Source organism: Erinaceus europaeus, chromosome 7, assembly GCF_950295315.1.
Source record: "Erinaceus europaeus chromosome 7, mEriEur2.1, whole genome shotgun sequence".
NCBI lineage: Eukaryota > Metazoa > Chordata > Mammalia > Eulipotyphla > Erinaceidae > Erinaceus > Erinaceus europaeus.
This window is the reverse complement of record NC_080168.1, coordinates 76585256-76611941: the sequence shown is the minus strand read 5'-3', so window position 1 is coordinate 76611941 and position 26686 is coordinate 76585256. Positions and strand designations below refer to the sequence as shown.

General features: G+C 38.9%; 1 protein-coding gene across 5 annotated transcripts in view; it reads left to right on the top strand.

Moving 5' to 3' along the window:
- TSC22D1 (TSC22 domain family member 1) overlaps positions 1 to 26087 on the top strand; it is an 88151-nt gene extending 62064 nt beyond the window's left edge. For 2 of the 5 annotated variants that reach the window (XM_060194800.1, XM_060194799.1), the window contains exons 3-4: positions 23555 to 23606; positions 24700 to 26087. In XM_060194800.1, coding sequence (XP_060050783.1) covers positions 23555 to 23606; positions 24700 to 24957 — 310 coding nt within the window. In that variant the 3' untranslated portion in view covers positions 24958 to 26087. Of the gene's footprint in view, positions 1 to 3306; positions 3332 to 22410; positions 22516 to 22684; positions 23137 to 23554; positions 23607 to 24699 lie in introns of those variants that run through there. The other 3 variants (XM_060194804.1, XM_016189775.2, XM_007526612.3) reach the window with 3 other exon arrangements.
- Positions 26088 to 26686: the final 599 nt, after the last annotated feature.

Genomic DNA, 26686 nt, shown 5'->3' with positions numbered 1-26686 from the left:
ATTGCATTAAAATATGTAAAATAATAGAAAAGAGAACATTTATCCCTTTATCTTTGTGTTTATTAGTCTTTCTATGCCAGTTTTTCCTGACTGTAAAATAGTAAAAATAGATTTACTCATATATATATACACACAGTTTTTATATATACAGTGCTTAGGATTGTATGGAGTTCAGTTGTTATAGTTTTGTTATTTTATGTATTCTTTTTTTCCCCTGGGGAAAGCATTTGAAATGGAGGTAAATTTCAGTATTAAAACAAATTTCTAGACTCTTCTGGTTATCTGGAAAGAGATGTTGTGATTTAACTAAGTTATTTAAAAGTAGTTGAAATTATAATTTCTGTTTGAGCTTTCACAGGGAATATGGAGAAAATATTTGAATTTTTCTTTACGGACTTTGTTTTTAAATAGGAATACTACTTGTCACATTCTCCAGGGAGACCCCTTTTCTTTCCTTCAAAGGCATTTGAGCTTCAGACTGTGTGTTTGCCAGTGGGGAAGTAACAGTGACAAAAGCACATGTGTTTTCTGTCCACTACCCATGAACATAATATGGGAATGAGACTGTCTTACTTTTAATCTTCCAGGTGGTTACATCCTGCTGAGCAGTGGCATTTACAGATAAAAGAGCATTTGACAGAGACAACACCTAGTTTAAGAGTTCAGGAAAGCTCTCTTCTGGAAGGAACCTAAATTGAAAGCCAAACTTGAACATGGCAGGGCATGAATATCAGGCAGAGATTAGTGTTTAAATACCTAGGGATGGAAGAGAGGCATTATTATATGTGGAGAATATGTATTTTAATATGGATTATTATTTTCTTGTAGTTGTACTTTACTGTTAAGTTTATTCAGCAGCAATTGGGATTGTCTATTATTACTATTTTACTAATTGATTTACCGTTGGTTTGCAAAGCTGTTTCAAGAGGCTAGCTTTACTCCTCAACGTATTATCACACCACAGCCATCACCCGATTTTTAGTACCAATTACTAGTAGCAGACTAACCCTTCCTATTCATTCCTCCTCTCTGGTAACTACTATTTTGACCTCAGAATCAAAGAATTACTTTTGATAGCTCATTGTCTTTATATATGCCATATAAATAACGAATCAATTTACTTTTCCTTTTATATCTGACTTATTTCTTAGTATAATTGTCTTCAGTTCCATGCATGTTGCTACAAAAGACAGTATTGATTATTTTTATGAGTTAGACACACTACATCTTCTTTAACTGGTTGTTGGCCCAGGGGCATTTAGGTCTCTGTCTTGGCTATTATGAATAGTAATGCAACAACATGATTTATCTATTCTTAACATTTTTAAAGAATTTTTAACAGAGTAATTTTAATATTATATACTAAATATAAAAAATAATGAAGTTGGCTCAGCTGACTGTGATTTTAAATGTAAAGATCGGCTTCAAGTAAAAGACAATCCTGATAATTACTGGGTGAGATCCTGTGGTTTTTAAATAATCTTCAACACTTTCTAAAAACAGCATATTGTCCCTATATTTTGTATTTTTACCATTAGTTAGTGGTGAATGAAAAATCAGCTTGCTAGTAAATTGTATTTTGACTGATTTAGAACTCTTTTGTTGTATAATTTTGATGCATTTATTCTACTTACATTTCTAGAGGTGAATTTACATAAGTTGTTCTGTAGATTGTCTGTTTATAAAACTAATTGGAAAACTTAGTAGACTTTGACTAATACTTCTGCTATGTATTCTGCCAGCAGTCACATTTGAACTAATTTTTAGAAGCTCAGACCCCATTTTTGTTAGTTTTCAGTGGTTGTGTATACCATTTTTACAGTGGTAGTTCTTCCAAGTACCTTGCAAGGTCCAAAAGCATCTCTCAGATGATTTCATTCACTGGTGTCATTAATGTGGTTTAGTTTGAGTTTTGCTTCTGGCCACTAGATGTCTGTCATGTTCACTGGGTAATGCCACTGTTGGTGGGTTTTATTGCTGATTCTCCACTTGACCATTGCAGACATTGACCTGACTATGTCATTGAATAATATCTAGGATCTGCTGGTGAAGCTGTCTAGTCTGGGAACTTTATTTGTGACAATATTTTCCACTCTCATTTTAATTTTACTTAACCATAGTATAAGACTTCAGCTTTCTATCTCTGTTTCACTAAGTTATATTTTTCTAATAACCTGTCCACTTAACCTATATTTTAGTTAAAAATTAGTTATATTCCTATTTCTTTCTTGATATTGCTTACTTTACCTTTTCTTTTTTCCTTGATTAATGCGAGGTCTAACAATTAGCTTATAATGTTTTTCATAGAGTCAATTTTTTACTTTGTTGGCCTTCTAAAATGTCTTCTATATTTTACATAATACATAGTCTTGTTGTTAATCTTTATTGTCTCCTTTCTCTTTTTCTTTGGGTTTATTTTGTTTGGGTTCCTTCCCATTTCCTACATAAAGCCTTATCTTTGCTAGATTAAGCTTGCTTTCAGCCTTTTCTAACGGTCAAGACTACTAAACATTACCTCCTTTACTTTAGCTATATCTTAAATAGTTTTGCTACATATTCATTATTTATCTTAATCTCATAATTTAAAAAATCCAATTATGTAATTATCTTGGACACAATGACAGGGAAGTAGCAAGAGACGTCTTGGGAATGGAGATGCCATTGGGCTACTAGGTTCTCCATTCCTCTAAGACCTTGTTATTTTCTTGCTTCTGTTTGCTTGTCTTTATTACTTTTCCTTCCTCCTCTCCTTTCTTCCCTTATTGGCTCTTGTTCTTCTTGCCTTCCCTCTCCCATCTTACCCTTAACTTAATTCTATCCCTTCCTTCATCCTGCTCGTCCTCGGTTTTCTTCCATTTTCAATCCCTAATGCTTACTGCCATGCTTTCTACTCATAAAGCACAATTCAGAGTTGGAGGAAACAACAAAAACAAACAACAAAAAAAGAAAAGCTCCACAAAACACTCCTGGATATTGAGAGAAAAATGATCAACAGGGGTATCACACATTAGCAGCTATCTCAGACACCCTTTTTTCAAAGCCTTGAAGCACAGCAGGTCATCATATTCATAGCATTTCTGTTCTGAGTGAGTCATATATAGTATATATATTAAAAACCATACAAACAATTAATAATTTGTTAATAATTAGGTCACTGCCCCTTTAACTAGAAACTGCCTTGAGGAACTGGTGGAACTTTGGGGCCTCTGCTTCCTCAAGCATTTGGTCCCCTCTGAGTGTCAGTTGGGCCCTTGTGGGAAGAGGGACCTCAGGAAAGCCACCGAGCTGTGTGACCATGGAGCTTGTTCTGTAGTGGAGTCACAGACCTGCTGTGAGTACTCAACTGAACCTCAAGTGACGGTGGGAACCTGCACCGAGGCTGCCCCGACTGCCCTCACAGTGCTTGTCACCTGGGAAGGCAGTTGGCTTCCAGATGTCCATCTTGGAGGGTGAAATTAAGTTCAGTTCAGCCATTTTTGTTCTGATTTTCCTATTTGGCACATCTTGGACACTGGTTTTAAAACTGGTTACTTGGAGGAGCAGTTGAAGATCACGAAGGGGGGGAATTTCCCCCCCCCTTATGTTAACAGATTAATTGTACACGTTTGTTTTTTAGTCGGAGATCTTTATAAATACAGTTGTGTAACAGTTTGTTTGACTTGGTCCCCTACTTGAAATCATTGTGAATTGATTTAAAATTGTAAATAATGTAGCGTTTTCTATTAAACAAATAGTCTTCAAGTTAAAGTTCATTTAGAATAATTTCAGTACCATTTTAGTTTTAAAATGAGCTAATAAACTGCCAGAAAATTAAAAAATAGTTACAAGAATCTTGTAGTTAACCTGATACAAAAATTATAGTCGTTATAATAAGTGAGTTCTAAGGATAATGGACCAGTAAGATGAGATCTTTTATAATCTGTAGATTCATGAATATTAACACATTTTAATTTTATATTTTTATTGCCCACCAGGGTTATTGCTGGGGCTCAGTGCCTCCAAAATGAATCCACTGCTCTCAGTGTCCTCTTTTTCTCTTTCTCTTTTTTCTTTTATAAAAAAATTTTTAATATTCATTTATATTTATTTATTTTCCCTTTTGTTGCCCTTGTTTTATTGTTGTAGTTATTATTGTTGTTATTGATGTCATTGTTGTTGATAGGACAGAGAGAAATGGAGAGAGGAGGGGAAGATAGAGGGGGGGAGAAAGACAGACACCTTCAGACCTGCTTCACCGCCTGTGAAGGGACTCCCCTGCAGGTGGGGAGCCGGGGGCTAGAACCGGGATCCTTGTGCTTTGCGACACGTGCGTTTAGCCTGCTGTGCTACCGCCCGACTCCCTCTTTCTTCCTTTTTTTTCTTTCTTTCTCTCTACACAGGCATTGAGAGCATGGGGGTTGAGGGTAGAGGTAGGGTAGAGAAAGACAACTGTAGCCTGCTTCATCACTCTAGAAACTTCCCCCTGTAGGTGGGGACCACCAGCTTGAACTCAGGTCCTTCCTCATGGTAGTGTGTGCCACCATTCAGTCCCCAGTATTATTAACTGAACGAAAGATAACCATTACAACCAAAAATTTCAAGGAAGGAATTAGATAAGTGAAAATACTTGAATTTTAAAGACAGATGAGCCTTTTTCTAGATTAAACAATACTTGCATATGATTGCAAAGTTTTAAAATTGTTTTTAATGAAAAGCTAAAAATTTTTTTTAAATTCAGGTTTATTTTGATGTTTGGGCTTCTGAAGTATTTGTAAAACTGCCTAATAAAATAGTCATAAAGATCATTTAACATTGGGATTATTAATGATCAAATATTTCTTTTTATAACAATATAGATAATTTTTTTAAAAGATCATTGCAATAATGTAGATTTTCATTATTGCTGATAGATAACCAGGGGAGGTGGTTTAAGATGGATTATGATGGTATTTTACTTATTACATTTTTTTCTTAATTTTATTGCCACCAGGGTTATTGCTGGAACTTGGTAGCTTCACAACAACTCCACTGCTTCCCCTGTCTGGCTGGCTTGTCCATTCTCCCTTCCTTCCTTTACTTTTGTTAAACCAAATAAGTTTAATGATTCATCAATACCCCAGTGAAATTAATGGTTAATATTGAACATAGAGGTTACATTTTGTAGCAATACAAACTATTATTTGTTCACTTGTTTTGTAGTATGACATGACTCTGGTTATTGACTCTAGAAGCAACTTAACATTTTTTGACTTTATACGTATTACTTTACTTAATTTGGGTTCTTAGCACAACTTATAAGGGAGATAAGGCCTTTTTTTTTGGACAGAGGCAGGGAGAGAGAATGAGAGAAATCACAGCGTTGCAGCTTTCTCTAATGTGGTGGGGGACAGTCTGGAACCTGAGTCATGCATGTGGCAAAGCACTAAGTGAGTTATTTTGCTCCCCTCTCCCCCTTGTTGCCACTTTCTGGACTTCACTGCTTCAGGCTGACTTTTTGACTTTTTTTAGTTAGCAGCAGAGACAGAAGGAAAGAATCCACAACACTGAAGCTTCCTTTAGTGCACTGGGGACTGGGCTCAAACTTGGATTGCATACATAGCAAAGCAGCATACTATCCAATTAAGCTATATCACCAGCACTGTTTAAGTTTTTTTTTTTTTTTTTAATAGTGATGAAATAGAAGTCAAGAGATCATACTTAACAGAAGCATAACTATTGAGAAAGACTAGGTCATGGTATTTTTGGCTTCTGATTTTGTACTGTTTATATATAGATATAAAAGTGGTCAGTAAGTATTTGTTGAATGAGTCAACGTTTCATTTCTAGACATATGTACTCATTAAATGTTTAATTAGAAGCTTCTTTAAAAAGAAATTTGGAAAATTTAAGAAATTAGAAAACCCTCTTAATCCATCTACATTGAAGGATAATCATCTTAGGCATCATATGCATGTAACTATGATTTATAAGTGTGTCTGCTTAAATATACAACAGGGCACATATGTGTGCATACATGTATGATACATGTATAGGATGCATATATGTATACAGTATATACATATACTACACACACACAAATGTGTGTATTTTAGCTGGCATCATTTATTGGTAACTAAAAGTCTAGTAGTACTGGTTCGAGCCCCTGACTCCCCACCTGCAGGGAAGTTGCTTCACAGGCGGTGAAGCAGGTCTGAAGGTGTCTTTCTCTCCCCCTCTCTGTCTTCCCCTCCTCTCTCCATTTCTCTCTGTCCTATCCAACAATGACGATATCAGTAACAACAATAATAACCACAACAAGGCTACAACAACAAAGGGCAACAAAAAGGGGGGGAAAAAGGCCTCCAGGAGCAGTGGGACACTGAGCCCCAGCAATAACCCTGGAGGCAAAAAAAAAAAAATCTAGTAAACCCAATATGAGTGGAGAAGACTCTATAGAAGAAGTTACGTAACGTCCAATCTTAGGGTCTTTTAGGGGAGAAAATTAAAAACTTTTAATTTTTTTTGGAAAGCTAAAAAGGCAAGCTGAGAAGAGGACTTTGACAGAGCTTTTAAAGGCAATACTTATTTAAAACAATAGAATTGAAAGTAAAGGAACTTGATTTAGATTCTTGAGTTTTCTCTAGTCTTTTCCTGAATTTACTTATAAAGCTATTAGCATTGATTTTTACTGTGGTTACTTAGATAATTTGGACATCTGCTTATGAGCAGATAAGAAAAAAAGTTGTAAAAATACTTTATAATAATTATTCTGTATTAAACCTTTTTTTTTCCCTATTAATCTCATTTCTTTGTAGTACATGAACTTACACTAAAAAAATAAACCCATAGCAAAGCAGCATAATTAAATTTTGTTAATGATTATAAAGAGGGTAGTAATGGACAAATAGATACTTCAAAAAAGAATTAACTGCCTTTCTTCCAAAATGTCATTATACTCAGTGTATAGTTGTCTGTAACTATAGTTGTATAGTTACAGTTTCTATGTGTCCTACAAAATTTTGAGGGCAAAAACTACACCTTTTCACATTTTTGTTGTCAGTACCTGGTACGTGAAGTAAGTTATCACGTACTTGCTGAGTGGAATGAAGGACATTAATATCTAATGGTTCTGAGTGCCTAAAGGGTGGCAACTCTGTAATAGGTATTTCACAACAAATAATTCTGTTTTGAGGTATCTATTTTTGTCCATGCAAAACAAAAAATTCTGATTTATGTGAACAAAGATTAGGGAAAGTTTCAGTGTTGTGAGATAGAAGAGATGATCAGAGTATGTTAAGTCAAAGAAATTCAGATGATGCCATAGAGCAAAAAGAAAGAAAGAAAAGCATAGAAAGACGCATAAATGCTATCAAAAGTCATTGTTAACAGAAAGATAAATCTAGCCAAAAGATAGAATCATCTTTTCAGAGACCTTTAAAGCAGATGTTTTTAATCTATATAACTAGGTGTTGTATTAGATATAGTGATCAAAATCATGAAGCCTGGGTGCAGTCTGTCACTTAGGTCAGGTTACTTGTCCTCTAAATCTCAGTGACTTTGGAAAGATGGTGATGATAATGGTACCTTGTTCACAGGTTTATGTGAGTATTATTAAACTAGGTTAGGCAGTACATAGCAGGAGATGTATACGGAGCTCAGAGTTATTACTGAACAATATATTAAGCTGTTTTTACTGATATAGATGTTTCACATTACTTAACCTAATAATTGCCTTTTTCATACTCTCTGTAATTGGTATTCAAATCTTCACTGAATAAATTTCCAATCTATTACATGTCAAGGAAGACTTAGACATTCAATACTTCTCATAAAAGGAATTGTTACAGATGATACTCTAAAAATGTCAATGTTCTTCTGTTTTATCCAAGATTTTATGTATTTTGTTGCACTTGTTTTTTTTATTGTTGTAGTTATTGTTGTTATTGATGTCTTTGTTGTTAGGACAGAGAAATGGTGAAAGGAGGGGAAGACAGAGAGAGGAAGAGATAGATACCTGCAGACCTGCTTCACCAACTGTGAAGCGACTCCCCTGCAGGTGGGGAGCTGGGGGCTTGAACTGGGATCCTTATGCGGGTCCCTGCACTTTGTGCCACCTGTGCTTAACCCGCTGCGCTACCGCCTGACTCCCTAGCCAAGATTTTATAATGAAACTTTTTAATGTCAACATGATATTAAGAAACTTCATAGGGTAGAGGAGATAACATAATGGTTATGCAAAAGACTTTCACATCTGAGGTTCTGAAACCCCAGGTTCAATCCCCAGCACCATTATACGTCAGAGCTGAGCGTTACTCTGGTTAACAAAACGAAGAAATAAGGTAAAAGAGGGGCTGGATGATGGCACTGGGGCCCATTTGAGTGCACATACTACCATAAATAAGGACCTGGGTTTGAGTCCCCACTTCCCACCTGAAAGGGAGAAGCTTCACGAGGGTGAAGCAAGTCCACAGGTGTCTTCCTCCCTCTTTGTCTACCCCCCCCCACTCAATTTCTCTCTAATCTAGTAAAAATAGAAAAGGGAATAAAGGGGGTAGGGTAATGACCTCTGGGAGCAGAGGACTCATAGTGTTGGCACTGAGCCCCAGCAATAATCCTGGTGGCAATTAGGGAAAAAAAGAAACCTCAAAATTCTGTGTGTGGGCTCATTGAAGAGTATGAAGTTTAAAATTAAACTAATTAAATGAAAATATATTTAGAAGAGGCATTATAGAGATTTTTCATACATAATAGTTTAAATTGACTAAACAATGATGTCTACTGACCATCAAATTTTTGCAGTTCCATTTAACATGGTGCTTATTTAACTACCAGATAGGAAATGTGATCCCCCCCCCTTTTGGAGAATTTTGAGTGCTCACAATTGCCTTTCTACATCTTCCGTTTGAAGAAATTCACTGTGATCTTACTTCCCTAAGTAACTGATGATTCAATACATTTATGATTTTATCTTAAATACCTTATTTTCCCTTTGTAAACAGTATTTCTTAGAAACAAATCCCAGAGCTTCACACAGATGCTCTGAGTGGCTTCTCCCACCCAGTTTTGTTGTTTTGTTAATAGTATGTTGCAACACTGTAAGATTACAGTGTCTAGTTCTACACTGCACCCACCACCAAAGCTCTATATCGCCACCTTCCCACCTCCCAAAGATAGCCATCACAGTTCCCACAAGTCTTAGAAACAGTTAGCTTGCTTTTTACTCTTTTTTTATTTTTTTACATCCAAGTGAGTGAAACCATCTGGTAGTTGTTTTTCATCTCTTTACTTAATTTGCTAAGCATAATTACCTCCAGTTCCAACCATTTTATCTTAAAGGACACAATGTCATCTGTTTGATTGCAGAGTAATTATGGAATATGTATGTCATAACTTCTTTAGACAGTTGCCTGTTGATGGGAATCTAGGCTGCTTCCAATCTTTGGCTATTGTCCCATCCAACTTTTTAAATTATTATTTTCAATGGTACTTACAAAATAACAGGCACAATTCCATAGCGTACCACTACTAGAGTTCTGTGTCTCCATTCCCTCCATTGGAAACTGGTGGTTCTCCCAAGGTCACAGCTATGGGTTGATAATATTTCTATAAATACCTGTCTAGATATCTAAATCTTATCTATATCTGTCTATTTCTGCCCATTTTGGTCCTGCCTTCTCTTAAGTCACACCTATACTTAGTACTTCCAAATGTCTTTTTCCCTCTTCCCTCTTTGGGTCCTGATGAAATCAAGTTTCAGGGCCTTCTGGTCATCCTCCCTAACATTTCTCCCCTTCTGGAAATATGGACCAAAATTTTTTTGGGGAGGAATTCAGGCTTCTGTAATCACTTCGCTACTGAATGTGGGCTTTGGTAGGTTTATCCAAACCCCCAGCCTGTTTCTGTCTTTCCCTAGTGGGGAAGGGCTCTGGAGAGGTGAGGGTCCGGGACACATCGGTGAAGTCATCTGACTAGGGAGGTCAAGATGGAATCATGGTAGCATCTGCAACTTGCTGTCTGAAAGGCAGTAAGTTATAAGACAGGACAAAATGTTTAATAAATAGGGACCGGGAAGTAGGAATAGAGCAGGTGAGAATAAGGATTTTAGGGTGTTCCACCTGGTTTTTGATTCTCTGTTTCAAGAGATACAGAGAAAGAGACTAAAATACCACTTCCCCACCTGTGGAGCTCCAGTTTTTCACCCATGGTAATCCCTAGTAGGGCCAGGGACAGAGCCCAGGGCCTCATGTAGAAGGCAATACTACTGCTACCTTCAGGCTTCTGTCATGTAAGGTTTTAAAATACTTGTTCAGTCACCTTGATTAATATATTGTATTTTAATTTTAGGCTTTATTTTGGATAGAGAAAGGGGAAGAAAAGAGGGAGAGGAGGAGGAGGAGGGAGAGACACATCTGCAGCACTGTTTCAATGCTTATGAAGATTTCCTCCCCCTCCAGGTGGGATCCAGGGCCTTGAACCCAATCCCTGTGCACTGTGTGTGTGTGCTCAACCGAGTGTGCCATCACCCAGCCCTGATTAATATACTTTTTAAAAATTTTCTTTATTGGGGGATGATTAATATACTTTCTAACTAAGCGTATTTGTAAAACTCAAATTTGTTTTAGTGTGCAGTGGTGATGTACTTTTGAGTAGGTACCACTAGGTGGCAGAATTGTATTATAGATTGCTTACTGTACAACAAATCTGTTATCTAAAATCATTCATCTATGTGGTTAGCATTTTGTATGGCAGAACTCTTAAATTTGAAACTTTTTTTTTTTGTCTCCAGGCTTATTGCTGGGTCTCCTTGCCTGCACCACGAATCCACTGCTCCTGGAGGCTATTTTTTTCCCCCTTTTGTTGCCCTTGTTTTATCGTTGTCGTGGTTATTGTTATTGATGTCATTGTTGTTGGATAGGACAGAGAAATGGAGACAGGTGGGGAGGACGGAGGGGGAGAGAAAGACACCTGCAGACCTGCTTCACCGCCTGTGAAGCGACTCCCCTGCAGGTGGGGAGCCGGAGGCTCGAACCGGGATCCTTATGCTGGTCCTTGCATTTCGCGCCATGTGCACTTAACCCACTTACCGCTTGACCCCCAATTTTAAATTTTTCTAATTAAGAATGTTCTAAATTGCAATTCATGATTTCCTAAATTCTTAAACAGTAGGACTTACTTTATCCTTTCTCAAGGAGTCATTTGAATAGCCGTTTGCGATTAAGATAAAGTGGTAGATAAGGGTGGTGTGGAGGGAATAAGGGCCAGCCCCAGCAGACTTTGGATGGACTCAGAGCGTCTAAAAGCTATGCCTGATATCAGTTTGCTTTTATATTTTCCCATCAATATGTACAGAATCAGGTCAAGAGACAACTTTCATTAAAATCTAGTGAAAGCAGATACTGCCTCTTCCTTGGGGGAGTTAGAAAACTGTATGGGGCCTTAAATTGTATTCTTTATAAGCCTCAGACCATAAGGAATAGGGTCCTAAAATGATGAGGAATTTCAGAAAGAAACCTAAAAAAGTAACTGCTTCTGGAACAACTGTAAGAGATCTATTATATATTTTTTATTTTCAGTGGTACATGATTTGTACGAATAAAATTATATTGATTATAAAACGTGCCCAACCACAAATATTTTCCCTGGTGATTGTGTGTTTCTTGACTGGAGGTTACTGCAGTGCTCTGTTCCAATGTCACTTCTGCTTTCTTTGTTCTGCATTAGGTGAAGTCTTCAGTGCTGAGATATCGCAACCTTTTTAATTTGTTGATGTTTGTTTTCTTTTTGCCAGAGATCTTTTTTCCTATATACTTCCAGGCCTATAGTTGTTCAGTGAGCCTATGGTGAAAGACTGGGCTATAGTTTTCTTCTAGATTAATTTCCCTTATTATATTTTTCCTACTTTTTAAAAAATTTATTATTGTATAGAGACAGAGAAATTGAGGGGGGAAGGGAAGATAGAAAGGGAGAGAGACAGAGAGACACCTGCAGACCTGCTTCACCACTCATGAAACTTTCCCCCTGCAGGTGGGGACCAGGGACTTGAACTCAGGTCCTTGAGCACCTGAGTTAAGTGTGTGCACTTAACCAGGTGAGCCACCACCTGGCCCCTTTTCCCTAGTTTCTTAAAAAGATATTATGAACATAATATTTATTAGACCAAATTTCAGAATGAGTCAGTTTAACCTTATAGAACAAAAGTTGAGCTCTGTTGTGAAGGGAAGGGGACATGGTTTCTAAGAATATTTCTGGTTTTAGAGCCTTGTGTTTATCTACCTGCTAGCTACTTTCCTGTGTCTGCAGGTCTTACACTATGCGTAAACCATCAATCAACTTATGAAGGATTTTCTTTTCTTTGTTACCTTTTAACATTTTTTATTTCATTCAGCCCTCTTGGAGTAATGTTGTTTTTTTTTTTTTGCCCCTAGTGTTATCGCTGGGCTCAGTGCCAGACCTGTTACACTGCTTGTGAAGCAATCCCCCAGCAGGTGGGGAGCCAGGGGCTCAAACTGGGATTCTTGCTTGGGTCCTTGCACTATGTGCGCTTAACCTGGTGTGCCACTGCCCAACCCCTGAGTAATGGATTTTTTTTTTTTTTTCTTATCTCCTGGGCTTTACTCTAGTCCAGGCTGGGCTTTTCAGATAGCACCAGAAAAGCAGAGAAGGAAAGATACATTAGCACCAAAGCTTCCTCCAGTGCATTGGGGACTGGTCTTGATGCTGGGCTGCAAGTGTGGTAAAGCAGATTAACTATTCAGGTGAGCTATTTGGTCAGCCGATGGAAAACTTTTATAAGCACTCCAGAGATGTTAGGGGAAGCGACTCCTAAATTAACTCCACCTGAAATAGATATCAAAGCACTGGCATTTGATCCTTCTCAGTCCTCCTTGGTAGTACAACTTTATGTAATTTGCAGTAGAAATGGAAGTTTCATGTGAATAAATCTCCCTAAATTGTAAGTTTAAGATGGGTGCATTTTCTTTCTGACAAGGCACTAATATGTTTATAAATGAAAATAATCTTTTTCAAGATTCCAAAAACGGAAATAGCCTAAAACTCTCCCTGTTGCCATGGGCCAGTTGTTGTGTAACTGATCACTCTGAAACTAAATTAACTTTGAGATCACCTGAAAGATAAGATTTGAGAGCGTAGCTGTGTTAACATCCTCCTATACTTTCTACCAGAAGTTAAAGAACCATTAACAGCTAGCTCTCAATTTTAAGTATTTTTCTCCTTTTAAATGTAGCCTGAAGATATATTTCTTATTTTTATGAAAAATTTTGGATAAAAAACACACTAGTTGAAATTTTCCATTTTCTTAAAATTAGTCATAGAACTTCAGGGCTATAATCACACACCCACACATGGTATATGCAAGTCATTACATCTTCCATCTTTAATGCAGTAATGTACACTGTGAAAAGGGACTAAACTGGGGCATAAATCCAAGAAGAATACACTCTAGAAGACTGATACTCTATATGTATTTATTTAAAATTTTTTTTATTTATTATTGAATAGAGACAGAAATTGAGAATGGAAGAGGAAAAAGGGAAAGTAAACATAAAGGACAAAAGTATAAATTGATTATAAAAATTATGCACAACTTCCTAAATTACAACATTTTAGCTAAAAAGTATATAGATATAATTGTGAAGTACAGTAATGACCTAACATCTATAAATCAAATTCAATTCAGCATTCACAAAATTCTCACCCATCTGCATTCATTTGTAGTCTATCCCAAGTCACAGAAACAGCAGCTGGAAGGCTGGGAGGTAGGACTCCTGGTTAAGTGCACAGGTAACCTGAATTTGACTTATAGATGTTAGGTCATTACTGTACTTCACAATTATATCTATAGATTTTTTTTAGCTAAAATGTCATAACTTATGAGCTGTGCATAATTTTTATAATCAACTTATGCTTTTGTTCTTATGTTTATTTTCCCTTTTATTCCTTATAGTGATATGTTTTTCTCACTTTTTCAAGTAATGTTACTTTTTATCTTCTTTTTGATTTTTATGTACTTTGGTGTCTTTCTAAAATTTAATTTATTTTTATGAGACCAGAGTACCACTCCGCTGTGGCATATGGTGGTGGCTGGGGATTAAATCTCAGACCTCAGGCATACAAGTACTGTGCTCTGATACACAGTGAGTTATCTCCTTGACCCCAACTTGAGTTTTTATTTCAGAACTAGGCTTAGTCGGGGGAAGGCTAAAGTTATTAAGTAGATCTCTTTTGCTGAAAGGAGTGGCATGATTTAAGTTATGTTTAAAAATCTCTCAAGCTCCTCAGTGCAGTTTGCATCTAAAATCTTACTTGGCAGTGGTATAACATGCTTTTCATACATTATATACTTTATTCAGAAGTTTGAATTTTCTTTTAAGATTTTCTTTATTCATGAAGAATAATAGGAGGACGGGGGGTGGGGGGAAGAACACTCTGGTACATGTGCTGCCAGGGATTGAACTCAGGATCTCATGCTTGAGAGTTCATTGCTTTATCCACTGCACCACTTTCCAGACCACAAGTTTTAATTTTCATTGAGGAAGAGTTTAAAGTGTTTCTGGGCACAAGTTATCATTTTTATGGAGCTAACATTACTTTGCATTAATTTCTTCCTTGTTCCTTATTTCTTCTACTTTAGTTTTATAATGTTGTTATTTATTTATTGGTAATTTAAAAAATTATTTATTTATTCCCTCTTGTTGCCCTTGTTTTATTGTTGTAGTTGTTGTTATTGATGTCGTCGTCGTTGGACAGGACAGAGAGAAAGGGAGAGAGGAGAGGAAGACGGGGAGAGAAAGACAGACACCTGCAGAACTGCTTCACTGCCTGTGAAGCGACTCCCCTGCAGGTGGGGAGCCAGGGGCTCTGACCGGGATCCTTATGCTGGTCCTTGCGCTTTGCGCTACCTACGCTTAACCCGCTGTACTACTGCCCGACTCCCATTATTATTTAATTTATTGAATAGAGACAGAGAGAAATCCAGAGGGAAGGGAAGATAGAGAGGGAGAGACACCTGCAGCCCTGCTTCACCACTCTTGAAGCTTTCCCTTTGCAGGTGGGGATGGGGGTTTGAAACTGAATCCTTGAACATGGTAATACGTGCACTCAGCCAGGTGCTCCACTCCCTGGCACCTAAGTTTTTCATTTTTATCACATTTTGGTTCTTTGTAAAGTCTGTGTATCTTCTTTTGATGTGCAAGTATATCGGGTACTTTAAATACCTGTAACAGCTGTATTAAAAAGTTCTGATTGGGAAGTAATTAAACTTCCAATTGTAGTAATCCGCAGTAGTGACTGGGTTCTGTACTTGAAACCTCGTGAATAAATGAATTTGCCAGTTACCTAGGAGCTTCTGCTTTTTGGCATAATGCACTGTTTCAGTACTGGGTATGCCAACCATATTTGTTTGATAGTTGCTCATGGTGGTGCAAAAGACGGAACCTGGGACTTGGGAGCCTCAGTCACAAGAGTCTCATTGCAAAACTATTATGTTATCTCCCTGGCCCTGTCAACCATCTTTAGATGATTAACTGTCACCTTTGCATCATTTGCAATGTTTTAAATGTCTGTTCAGCAGTGGACTAAATATTATACTGTGATTAAAAATAGAGGAATTAAATAAGCTTTAATATTGTACAATACAATAATGAGTCATCAGAGAGCTGGTCATAAGTCCAGGAAGTTGATAAGTAGGTCAACAAGCAAGGACAAGTTATCCATATCTGGACTTCAGTTACTAAAACATCATAGAGACATTTAAGGAGTCTTTGGAAGTGACACATTAGGTAATATTAAAAAAAGAAATCAGTATCATTTTGGCTTAGCTCTCTTAGGCCATATAGGATCTTGTTATGGAGAGAATGGGGAGAATTTTTGCTGACATTAGACCGTAGGAAGAAACATCAGGAAGATCAAATTTGATAGAAAATAGTGAGTTGTTGGGTGGTAGTGCACCTGGTTGAGCTCACATGTTACGGTGCACAAGGACCCAGGTTCGAGCTCCTGGTCTCCACCTGCAGGGGGAAAGCTTTGCAAGTGGTGAAGCAGGGTTGCAGGTCTCTGTCTCCTTACCTATCACTCCTTTCCCCTTGACTTCTGCCTGTCTCTATCCAACAAATAAAGATAATAAAAAAAATTTTTTTAAGAAAGAAAATTTACTTTAAAAAAAAAAAAAGGGAGCTGGGCAGTAGTGCAGTGGGTTAATCACACATGGCGCAAAGCGCAAGGGCCAGTGTAAGGATCCTGGTTCTAGCCCACAACTCCTCACCTACAGGAGGTCACTTCACAAGCAGTGAAGCAGATCTGCAGGTATCTATCTTTCTCTCCTCTTCTCTGTCTTCCCCTCCTCTCTCAATTTCTCTCTGTCCTATCCAACAACAACAGCTATGACAACAATAAATACAACAAGGGCAACAAAATGGGAAAAATGGCCTCCAGGAGCAAGTGGATTCGTAGTGCAGGCACTGAGCCCCAGCAATAACTCTGGAGGCAAAAAAAAAAAAAAATTAGAAAATAGTGAGTTGTCTTAAATGAACTGTTTTTAGTTGCCTGCGAGGTGGTTCACTGTGTATTAAGTGTTGGACTCTCAAGTCTGAGGTCCCAAGTTTGGTCCTCAGCATCACATGTGTCAGAGTGATACTCTGGTTCTTTCTCTTCCTTCCCTCCCTCTCTTTTTCAAATGAATAAATAATTTTTATGTGAATGCAAATAGATCATAAAGCTTTCTTTACTTTTCATAATGAGACCTTAAAATCTTTATTTTTTCATTATTTTTATATTACAGAATTACATGTTGACAGGTTTGAATCCATACCATTCCCACCATGAAATATTTATAATTTAGTAATTCAAGTCCTTCCAATAATTTAAAGCAGTGTCAATAGACTTAGATCAAACACCTTACATTTCATCAAAATTGAAAAAAAAATTGTAATGACCTATTTCCAGTTTCACCTCAGCAACTAAAGGTTTTCCTGCTTGTATGTTTGAATCAGACCTCTTTGGGAGGGATGTTTAGTTTGTATGGAATATCTAACTTTAATAGAGAAAAATTCACACTTGCAAAAGAATAGCAGTGACTTGTGCATGGTGGCTTGGTTGAGCTAGGTGCATTGTTCTGCATTCACCTACAATTTCTTGAAGACATGGCCATGAGCAAAATGTGAAATGCACATTATGCTCAGATTGTTCTCTAACATTTAAATTGTGTTAGAATACATTTGCATTTTAAACAAGTATTTAGCACAACAGATTGTACCAGATAGCTCTTTTAATTAATAAAGGCATTATCAGTAGTTCAAAGCATTATCAGTAGTTGTAGGAAATTTTCTTGAATTATTTCATGCTACTTTGCACCCCTCCATATTCTTTGTTCTGTTTCTGAAACATCACTCAGATGTCAGCCTACTATTTCCTAGTTTTTACTCCTCCCCCCATTAGAGATATTTCCTCCTAGTAACTGTTTACTTACTACTTATTCTAGTGATTTTTCTCTTGTGTTCTCATAATTTTTTCAGTGTTTCAATTGCCAAGAGCTCTTTTTGGAATTTTCATTTTACTGTTTTTCCCTGAATGTTTTTTTATTCCTTCTCCTGACTCTGTAATCTCTTAAGATCTCTATATAATAAAGTGTCATTTCCCTACAAAATCTGTTTCCTCCAGGCTTTTTTTTTAACTTCTCCCTGCTTGCTGATTATGTTACAAGATTATTGACCTTGCTCAGTTAATCAGCTTTATAAGATTGGGCTAGGGGTACGGTCTGTGCTTTATACATTCTCTCATCTTGCTTGAGCCTTGCATTTTGAAAAGGCTATTGTTGATAGTACTGGGCTCTTCAACAGATAGCAGCTTTCTTTCTTTTCTGCTTGCTTAAGTTTCAGTTTGGTTAACTATCGTCTTTTTTTTTTCTCCCCCAGTTTCCAAAACTGTTAATATTGACACAGCCCCTATGAACTCTACTCTTGTTTGTTTAAAGCTGGATTCTCTTATCTTTGTAGCAATTTATAGGTATAAATTGAGGTAGATTAGTGTGTTTAGCTCAGTTTATTTACACAGAGGTAAATGTAATCAGCTCTGTAGTGGAAGAAAATAAATCCTCTATGTGTGTAATCCTCATGACTTCATGAAATTACCCAAACCAAGACTCAGAAAAGAACTATCATGATATATCTAGTGCTTGCTCTTGGTTGGAAGATTCTAGAATAAGGTTGATCTCTCAACAATGTGCCACATCTGCATATCCTTCCTTTGTGCTTTAAGATGGCTTGATTTTGTTGGAATTCTTAATTTAGATGAGTATTTCTTTATTCTGTTCTTTTTTTGTCTGAGAAGCTGTTGCTTGTGGCCGGGTGGTGATGCACCTAGTTGAGTGCACATGTTACAATGCACAAGGGTCCAGGTTCGAGCCCCCAGTCCCCACCTACAGGGGGAAAGTTTCACGAGTGGTAGAGCACTGTTGCAGGTGTCTCTCTGTCTCTCTCCCTCTCTATATTCCCTTCCCTCTCAATTTCTATCTGTCTCTATTTAATTAATAAAGATAATTTTAAAAACTTTAAATGAAAAGCTATTTCTTGACTATATTTCTCAGGCCTTTCTTTACTCAAACCCTTCTTCAGAGAGGCCTTCCTTGACTATTTGATCTAAAATTTTAACTTTTCTAACACTGCACTCCCTGCTTCCATCTGCTAGTCTATCTCCTCAGTTCTGTTCGTTGTCTCACATATTATGTATGTGCTTGCTTGACCTTTTACATTTCTTACCCTGCTTGCATGTAGTTTTATAAGGGCAAGGACTTAGTTCAATACTGAGTACTCAGTACCATCAGAATCTCATAGTACACAGCTTGTTACTAAGAACTTGGCATGTCCACTTATGACAAGGCCTAGTAACTTGGGAATCAGGCTACCTTGTCCACTTGCCACATTAGTTTCTGGCTTTGTCCACAGTCTTTGAGTCAGTTTCTTTATCTATAAAAGGGGCCAATACATTTTTCATAGCTCTGCAAAAGTAAACTAGAAATAACATACAATTTTGATAAACTGAAATAAGGGGTCCTTGAAAAAGTAAATCGTAATCAGGAAACTATTTCAGATGAAGCAGGTCTGCAGGTGTCTATCTTGCTCTCCCCCTCTCTGTTTCCCCTCTCTTGATTTCTTTTTTTCTTTTTCTTTTTTTTAGTTTATTGGGGAATTAATGTTTTACATTTGACAGTAAATATAATAGTTTGTACATGCATAACATTTCCCAGTTTTCCATATAACAGTACAACCCCCACTAGGTCCTCTGTCATCCTTTTTGGACCCCCCCATCCCCCTGAGTCTTTTACTTTGGTGCAATACGCCAATTCCAGTTCAGGTTCCTCTCCTTATTTCTGTATGTCCTATTCAACAACAACAACGATAACAAGGGCAACAAAAGGGAATAAATAGCCTCCAGGAACAGTGCATTCGTAGTATCCCAGCAATAACCCTGGAGGCAAATAAATAAATAAATAAAAAGAAAATAAAAAATAAAACTACGCCTTATCTTAAATGTCTAAGCTATTTCCTGAGCTCGAGATTCTCCACTAGAGTGAAACTTCATCTCTGCCTTAAAATATACCTCGTCTCCTCAGGTCTTTGGTCTCTCCTGGAGTCATGATAGTGTTTCCCTTGTTTCATCAGCTAGTCTTTGCTGAGTGCTAGGGGAGAGACTCTTTATTTTGTCTTGCAAATAGAAGAACCTTTGAAAGCAGTCCTAATATTTGCATAATCAAGTTATTTCTGACCCACAGGCTTCTCCCTCAGGGTTTTCTCAGTTTTTGCCTTTATTTTCAAACAGGTTTCATATAAAAATTCTATCTTAAAGGAATTTGGACATTGATGTGAAAGATAGGAAAATGAGTGGATTCCTAGATATTCCTTTTAGTGGCATATTCAAATGTTGAAGGCTATATGTGTGAATATGTATTTTGCAGTTTTATTTAAGATAGCATATTGGTAAAGATGACCACAGTGTTCCTCTGTAGGGAAAATGGGGTTATACAGGCTATTATTTCTTATATTATTATTTCTTATATTATTATCTATAGCTTAGTACAGTGAATGATCATCTGAAGTATTTCTGCAGGTGTTCAAGTGCCATAAATAAACATAGAATTCAGTTAATGCAATTATCTTTTTAAACTGCAGCTGAAAATTTTAAGTTCACTTTAAAAATATGACATTAAATCTTTATTTAAGTTATTTTTCCAGCTTAAGGTGTTTTATTTTAGTGACTGTTTCTGTGCATCTGACATTCAGTTTAAGTGTGTAATGGTTTAATCTTACAGGTTGTGATAACTTTAGTTTTCAAAATACAGACTATATGGAAAAATAGTTCTGTCTAGCATTCATAGAGACATGATAGTTTCCAGAGTGTTTAAATTTTTTTCCAAAGTGATTTTTGATCTTCTGCTTTACTATTATTTTTTACTGAAAGTTGGAACTTATTCAAATTTGTATTTTGAGATAATGTATATTTAATTTTAATTATAAAAATGCTAGCATTTTGTTGTTGTTGTTTAAAAGCAAAACCTTAAAATTTGGACAGTAATATGAACCATACAATAGAAATGAGTTGATATAGTAGAATTGCCCTTTCATGATACACCAGATTAGCCAGATTTTAGTTCCTAACCTCTTTGGGCAGTTTAAAAAACCAAATGTTCCTGTAACAGCTTTGGGTCAATTTGAAAGATGCTCAAAGATCCAGTGGCAATTAAAATTTGCTAGACTGAAGGGTATTGCTTGAGAAAAGGTGTGTGTGTGTGTGTGTGTGTGTGTGTGTGTGTAGACTTGTGTGTGTGTAGACGTGTGTATGTAGACTTGTGTGCATATATACATGTATGTTCTTTTTCTCTTTTTAAAAAAATTTTTATTTATAAAAAGGAAACATTGACTAAACCATAGGATAACGGGTACAGCTTCGCACAGTTCCCACCACCAGACCTCTGTATACCAACCCCTCCCCTGATAGTTTTCCTACTCTTTAACCCTCTGGGAGTAGGACCCAAGATCATTGTGGGATGCAGAAGGTTGAAGGTCTGGCTTCTGTAATTGCTTCCCTGCTGAACATGGGCGTTGACAGGTTGATCCATACTCCCACCCTGTCATTCTTTCCCTAGTGGGGAATGGCTCTGGGGAAGCGGAGCTCCAAGGCACATTGATGGGGTTGTCTGTCCAGGGAAGTCTGGTCGCATCCTGCTAGCATCTGGAACCTGGTAATGTTTTTATGTTCTATGGTTAAACTTTATGCTGAAATTATTTTGAAGTAAAACTTCCCTGTGGGTTAGAGAAATCTCAACATCTGTCTTTTATTATAAGAGTATGCCATTAGAGGGCAGTATTGTAGAGGTTAAATTTGCCGCTTTATTAGAGTTGTATTTATAATCTTGCAAATTTTTAAGGTCTTAGGTTTTAATGTATTGCATTTTAACCTCAATTGATGCATCCTTGTATTTTTTTCATTAAGGATATTATGTGGGGGCTGGGGTAGATAGCATAATGGTTATGCAAGGAAACTCCTGTGCGTGGTGCCTGATACTTCCACGTTCGAGGTTCAATCCCCTGAACCATCATAAACCAGAGCTGAGCAGAGCTCTGGTAAAAGTTAAAGTTAAAAAGGAAAATATGTGGCAGGTTGTGTTTTATTCTCATTTGTTGATTTGGCTTTGGAGAAGGGATTTGCTTAGGATAAAAGCATGGTGAGGGGCCAATGGTGCACCTGGTTGAGCGTACATGTTACAATGCTCAAGGGTCTGGGTTTGAGCCCCCACCCCCAGTAGGGGGAAAGCTTTGGGAATGGTGAAGCAGTGCTGCAGGTGTCTCTCTGCATCTATCCCCCCTCCCTCTTTATTTCTGTCTCTATGCAATATACATAATAAATTTTTAAAAATTAATTAAAATATAAAATCATCATGGTGACATATCTGCATACTTTATAATATTCATCTTCACATTTCGGTCCATATAATATTTATAGAATTGGTTCTTAAATAATAATTTTTAAAATGCCTTAGGGTTACTGGAAACAGATTCAACTTGTGGGTTTAGTTTTGTAGTCATGAGAGATTTTAGTTTATGGCTGTAAGGGCATTTTAGGAAGCTCTGATTTCATCTGGTGGATTCCTGTTTACCTCAATTATATAAGCCTAGTTAAAAATAGGTAAGGGTGTTTTGTTTTTTGTTTAGGCTTGTTTTGTTATTTGCGGAGAGGTAGTATATCTCAAAAACAAATGCTATTTTTCTTTCTAAAACTCAAGTGGCTTTATCTTATTTTCTAAAAGCACTGTTCCATTACGACCACCCTTAGAGGAAAAAGCCCGCCTATAAAATCCTCCCATTTGTGCAGCCTGTAGGAGCTAGATAATTGAAATCGAGACTGGCGCGCTCGGCTCGCTCTCGGCTAGGGAGTGGAGGAACTGGGCATGCCCAGTAGCTCGGCCGGGTCCGGTTGCAAATAGGAAGCTTTCTGGGATCGGCGGCGGCAGGGACGAGCAGCTCCGGGTCCGGGCCTCACTCCCTGAACGTAAGCATGTGCGGTGCGGCCCGGCCCGCACCCCCGGGGGGCCCCGCTCGAGTTCTGCCGAAGGCCGAGGGCCTACTCTCCAGCCTGTGGAGGCCTTGCACACTCCACATGGCAGGCGGGGGGGAGCGCGGCCTGGACTAGCCCACTGGGAGAGGAGAGCGGGAGCGGGGTGGGGGCGGGCGGGAGCGGGCAGGAGGGGTGGGGCCGATCCGCGCTGCCGGCCAATGGCGTGGCTCCTCGCTGCTTATATTCCCGGCTCCCGGGGCTCCGGTGTCTAGTGGCGCCGGCTGGTAGTGAGCAGGACCACGCGCAGCGCCAAGCCCGAGTCGAGTCTCCCCAGGAGCTCAAGCCCCAGTAGCCAGTCTTTCAGTTGGGGTGCTGACTTCTCCTTTGCCCCGGTGCTGCAGAAAGCTCGATTTTTTTTTTCAATTCTAGCTTAAGCGAGGCCGCGGGTGCTCCCTCTTTTTCTGCGAGGGTTTTTTTTGGCTGCAGTTGCATGAAATCCCAATGGTGTAGACCAGTGGCGATGGATCTAGGAGTTTACCAACTGAGACATTTTTCAATTTCTTTCTTGTCATCTTTGCTGGGGACTGAGAACGCCTCTGTGAGACTTGACAATAGGTAAATGTCGAACGGGATAGTTTCTTTAAATGGACTCGGGAGATAGTTGTAATGCAGGTGAAAGCTAACCAGGCAAATTCCTTTGTCCATTGCCGAGAGAGAGACTACGTTGATGTGGATGTTGCTCTTTGAAATGTTCAGAATATCCTTCCTCTCGTGGGTCTGGACAGAGTACAGGCTCTAAGCCACCTTATGTAATTTGGCATTTTGTGGTTCACTGAAATAGGGAAATGCCTGGGATATTTGTTAGTAAGCAGTGTGTTCTAGATACAGTACTGATTTATTACAGAGCCTTAAGGGATAATATTCAATAATTGATGCTGGCGGCGTCACAGAATTAGAAAAATCCTTTTAAAAATATATATATTGGATATTTAAGATAAATTCCATTTATCGATTTTTCCCCCCTCTTTTACAGCTCCTCTGGTGCAAGTGTGGTAGCTATTGACAACAAAATCGAGCAAGCTATGGTATGTACGGACTAAAAATTATTTGTACTAGACGTGGGGGCCCTACAGAAGCCTGACATCTGGGGGTGGGCGCAGCGTTGCGCCCATGCTGCTCGCCGAGCTCCTGCATCTGGCAGCCAGCGCGGCGTGGCCTTCATTCGGCCAGCACGAAGCCATCGGGCCCCAGGATATTAGATGTTCGCCTTTCAGGGGCCCATGTCACTTCACCAGACGCGGCTTTTTTTTTTCCGCGGAGGTGACCTTTTTAGCTGTGATTATGGGTTGTCGGCGGCTTCACTGGGAACCCGCAGGTCTTCCAGGAGCCAGGAGGAGGGGGTCTGGAAGTGGGATTCCTGGTGGCAGCAGGCCTTCCCGACCGCACACACGGTCCCCGGCTTCACAGGCTGCAGCACAATGAGGTAGAAGGGGAGAAAAGTTTGGTCTTCTGTGCCTGCTGTGCCTGTGCCCGGTTTTCTCCGATTTTTTTGATTTCCGCCTTGGCCGTTCTTTGTTATTGGAGCAGCGCCTGTAGCTCTTCTCACGGGATCCTCTGCCGCTGTTGCTAGGCAAACTCCGAACCTTTAATTCGGAGCTATAAATAACTCGGGCTCTCATTGGCTGCCACAGCCGCCCAGGTTTCTGTGATGTCAGCTTAATCTGGAGAGTGAAGGGGGCGGCTGCAAGGAGGGAGGGAAATGCGGCAACACGTTCTGTAGGAACTGGCTGCAGCCGGTGCAGAGAGAGGCGGTCTGAGGGCGGAAGGAGGGGCTTGGGGCTGGGATGTCCAGTCTGGCCGCGGCCAGACTCCTGGCCAAGGCATCCAGAGCCCCAGTGCACTTAGCATCAGCACTGGGAAGCTCTGCTCCCTGCATTTCTGGCCAACATCTGCACAGGATGCCTAGACTCTGAAAGAGCTTGCCCACTTGCACATTAACATTAAATTTAAGTATTGTACAGTTGTGTTGTGATCAGCAAATCTCCCCGAGAGCCTCTTGATGCACACTACAGGCCAGACGCCTTAATGGTCAGGCTGCGCCCTGTAAGCTAAAGCTTTAGAAAATCAGATTCTGGGGAAATTTTAAGTCATACCGTTTTCTTTTCCTCTCCCTTTCAGGATCTGGTGAAAAGCCATTTGATGTATGCGGTTAGAGAGGAAGTGGAGGTCCTCAAAGAGCAAATCAAAGAACTCATAGAGAAAAATTCCCAGCTGGAGCAGGAAAACAATCTGCTGAAGACACTGGCCAGTCCTGAACAGCTTGCCCAGTTTCAGGCCCAGCTGCAGACTGGCTCCCCACCTGCCACCACACAGCCACAGGGGACCACACAGCCCCCGGCCCAGCCAGCATCCCAGGGCTCAGGACCAACCGCATAGCCTCCCATGCCACCGCAGAACTGGTTGCTGCTGTCTGAACTGAACACACCCGTGAAGATGTTCTAGGGGGAAATCCACCTCCACCATCACCCATTTCATTGCTCGCTGTGAAAGAGATGTGAGACTGACATATGCCATTATCTCTTTTTTTTTTTTCTTCCAGTATTAAAACACTCATATGCTTTTGGCTTGAAGAAATTTCCTAGTTGGGTGAATTAAAGGTTAATCAGAGAATAAGCATGGATGTACTGGGACCTCATACGGCTTGGCAGATGATGTGAGAAGTGGTTTAATTCATGCTGAGGAGCTGTGTGCCTTTCCACCCGTCTCTTCTCCCTGCCCTCACTTCCAAGCCTTCTCTCCTGCTTGCATGTATCATGCCCAATGGGGTTGTGAAGCAGTGGCCTACCACTGGACTTTCCTCTCTCCCCATGCGGAACTTGAAAGGGAGGTGAAAATAAAGACTGCTGCGTAGTTTCACCCAAAATGAGGGGAAAACGTAGTTCATCGTATAGATTGACGACTGTCACAAAATCCATAAAACAAACAATAGTCCCGTGCCTCTTTCTGAAACAGTGGATGACACAAAACTATTAGTCACTAAATGGTGACAGCTGGGACCTAGGCTATCTTACTATGAAGGTTGTTTTGCTTATTGTATATTTGTGTATGTAGTGTAACTATTTTGTACCATAGAGGACTGTAACTACTATTTAGGTTGTACAGATGAAATTCTTTAGTTGTTTCATTTGGCTGTCTGAAAAGGTGTTGGGATGTCTTTTATATAGTGATCTACAAAAAAAAAAAAATGTTACAAGAAGAAACCACACCTAAAGACATTTTAAGAATTTGGCACAGTTAGTCACTTTGTGTAATCGAAATCTAGCTGCTGAATATCTTGAAGTAAATCCCTGTTTACTGATGTCTTTCGATTGAGCTGGTTGAATACTCTTGAGACTTATCAGTTCTAGCTGATGAAATGGGTTTCCCAGTAGAAGTTTCTGCATATTACCTGTATAGTAGTTTATGCATTATGTTTCTGTGCATGTTCTCTACACAGTTGTAAGGTGTCACTGTATTTAACCGTTGCACTTGTCAACTTTCAATAAAGCATATAAAATGTTGATAAACAAGTGTTTCCTTATTAGTGTTAATAGTTATTCTCACAACCATTTCTGATAAAAGTTAAAAACCATCTGACTAGTGAAATCCTGAGGTGGGGAGCAAAAAGATTTGATGAAATAGGGGTATGAGAGGTTTGATTCTAGAAGCAAAAGGATATGGATGCCAGTATGGGAAGAGACATCACGAAGGAGAGAGTAACTTAATTCTAACTAACTTATTGTGTGGCCTGGACTAATTTTCCTTTCAGGGTTGTGGGACCTTGAAAGAGATAAATCTCTAAATTCTCCTAAAATTCTAGGATCCCCTCCCCAAGAGTCTTAAATCTTTTGGAGTTTGCCAGCAGAGTGGGACTTGCTTTATTTTGTGGGTAATCCCAATAAGCAGCTCTGGGATCAGAAGATGGAAATGGGTGAGAGAAGCCGATCTGCGCTTGAAAAGCTCTGTCACCCTGGGTTGGATTGTGTTACTGTGGACTGAATTGCCTGTTCTTGGGACATCAGAAAGCACTAGGAAGGAGGGAGGAGTTCCTCTGCTAGGTTTGAGGTGGGAGCACAAGGGCAAAGGGGATCCTTCTCAAATGGTTAAGATTATGAAATAGATGGAT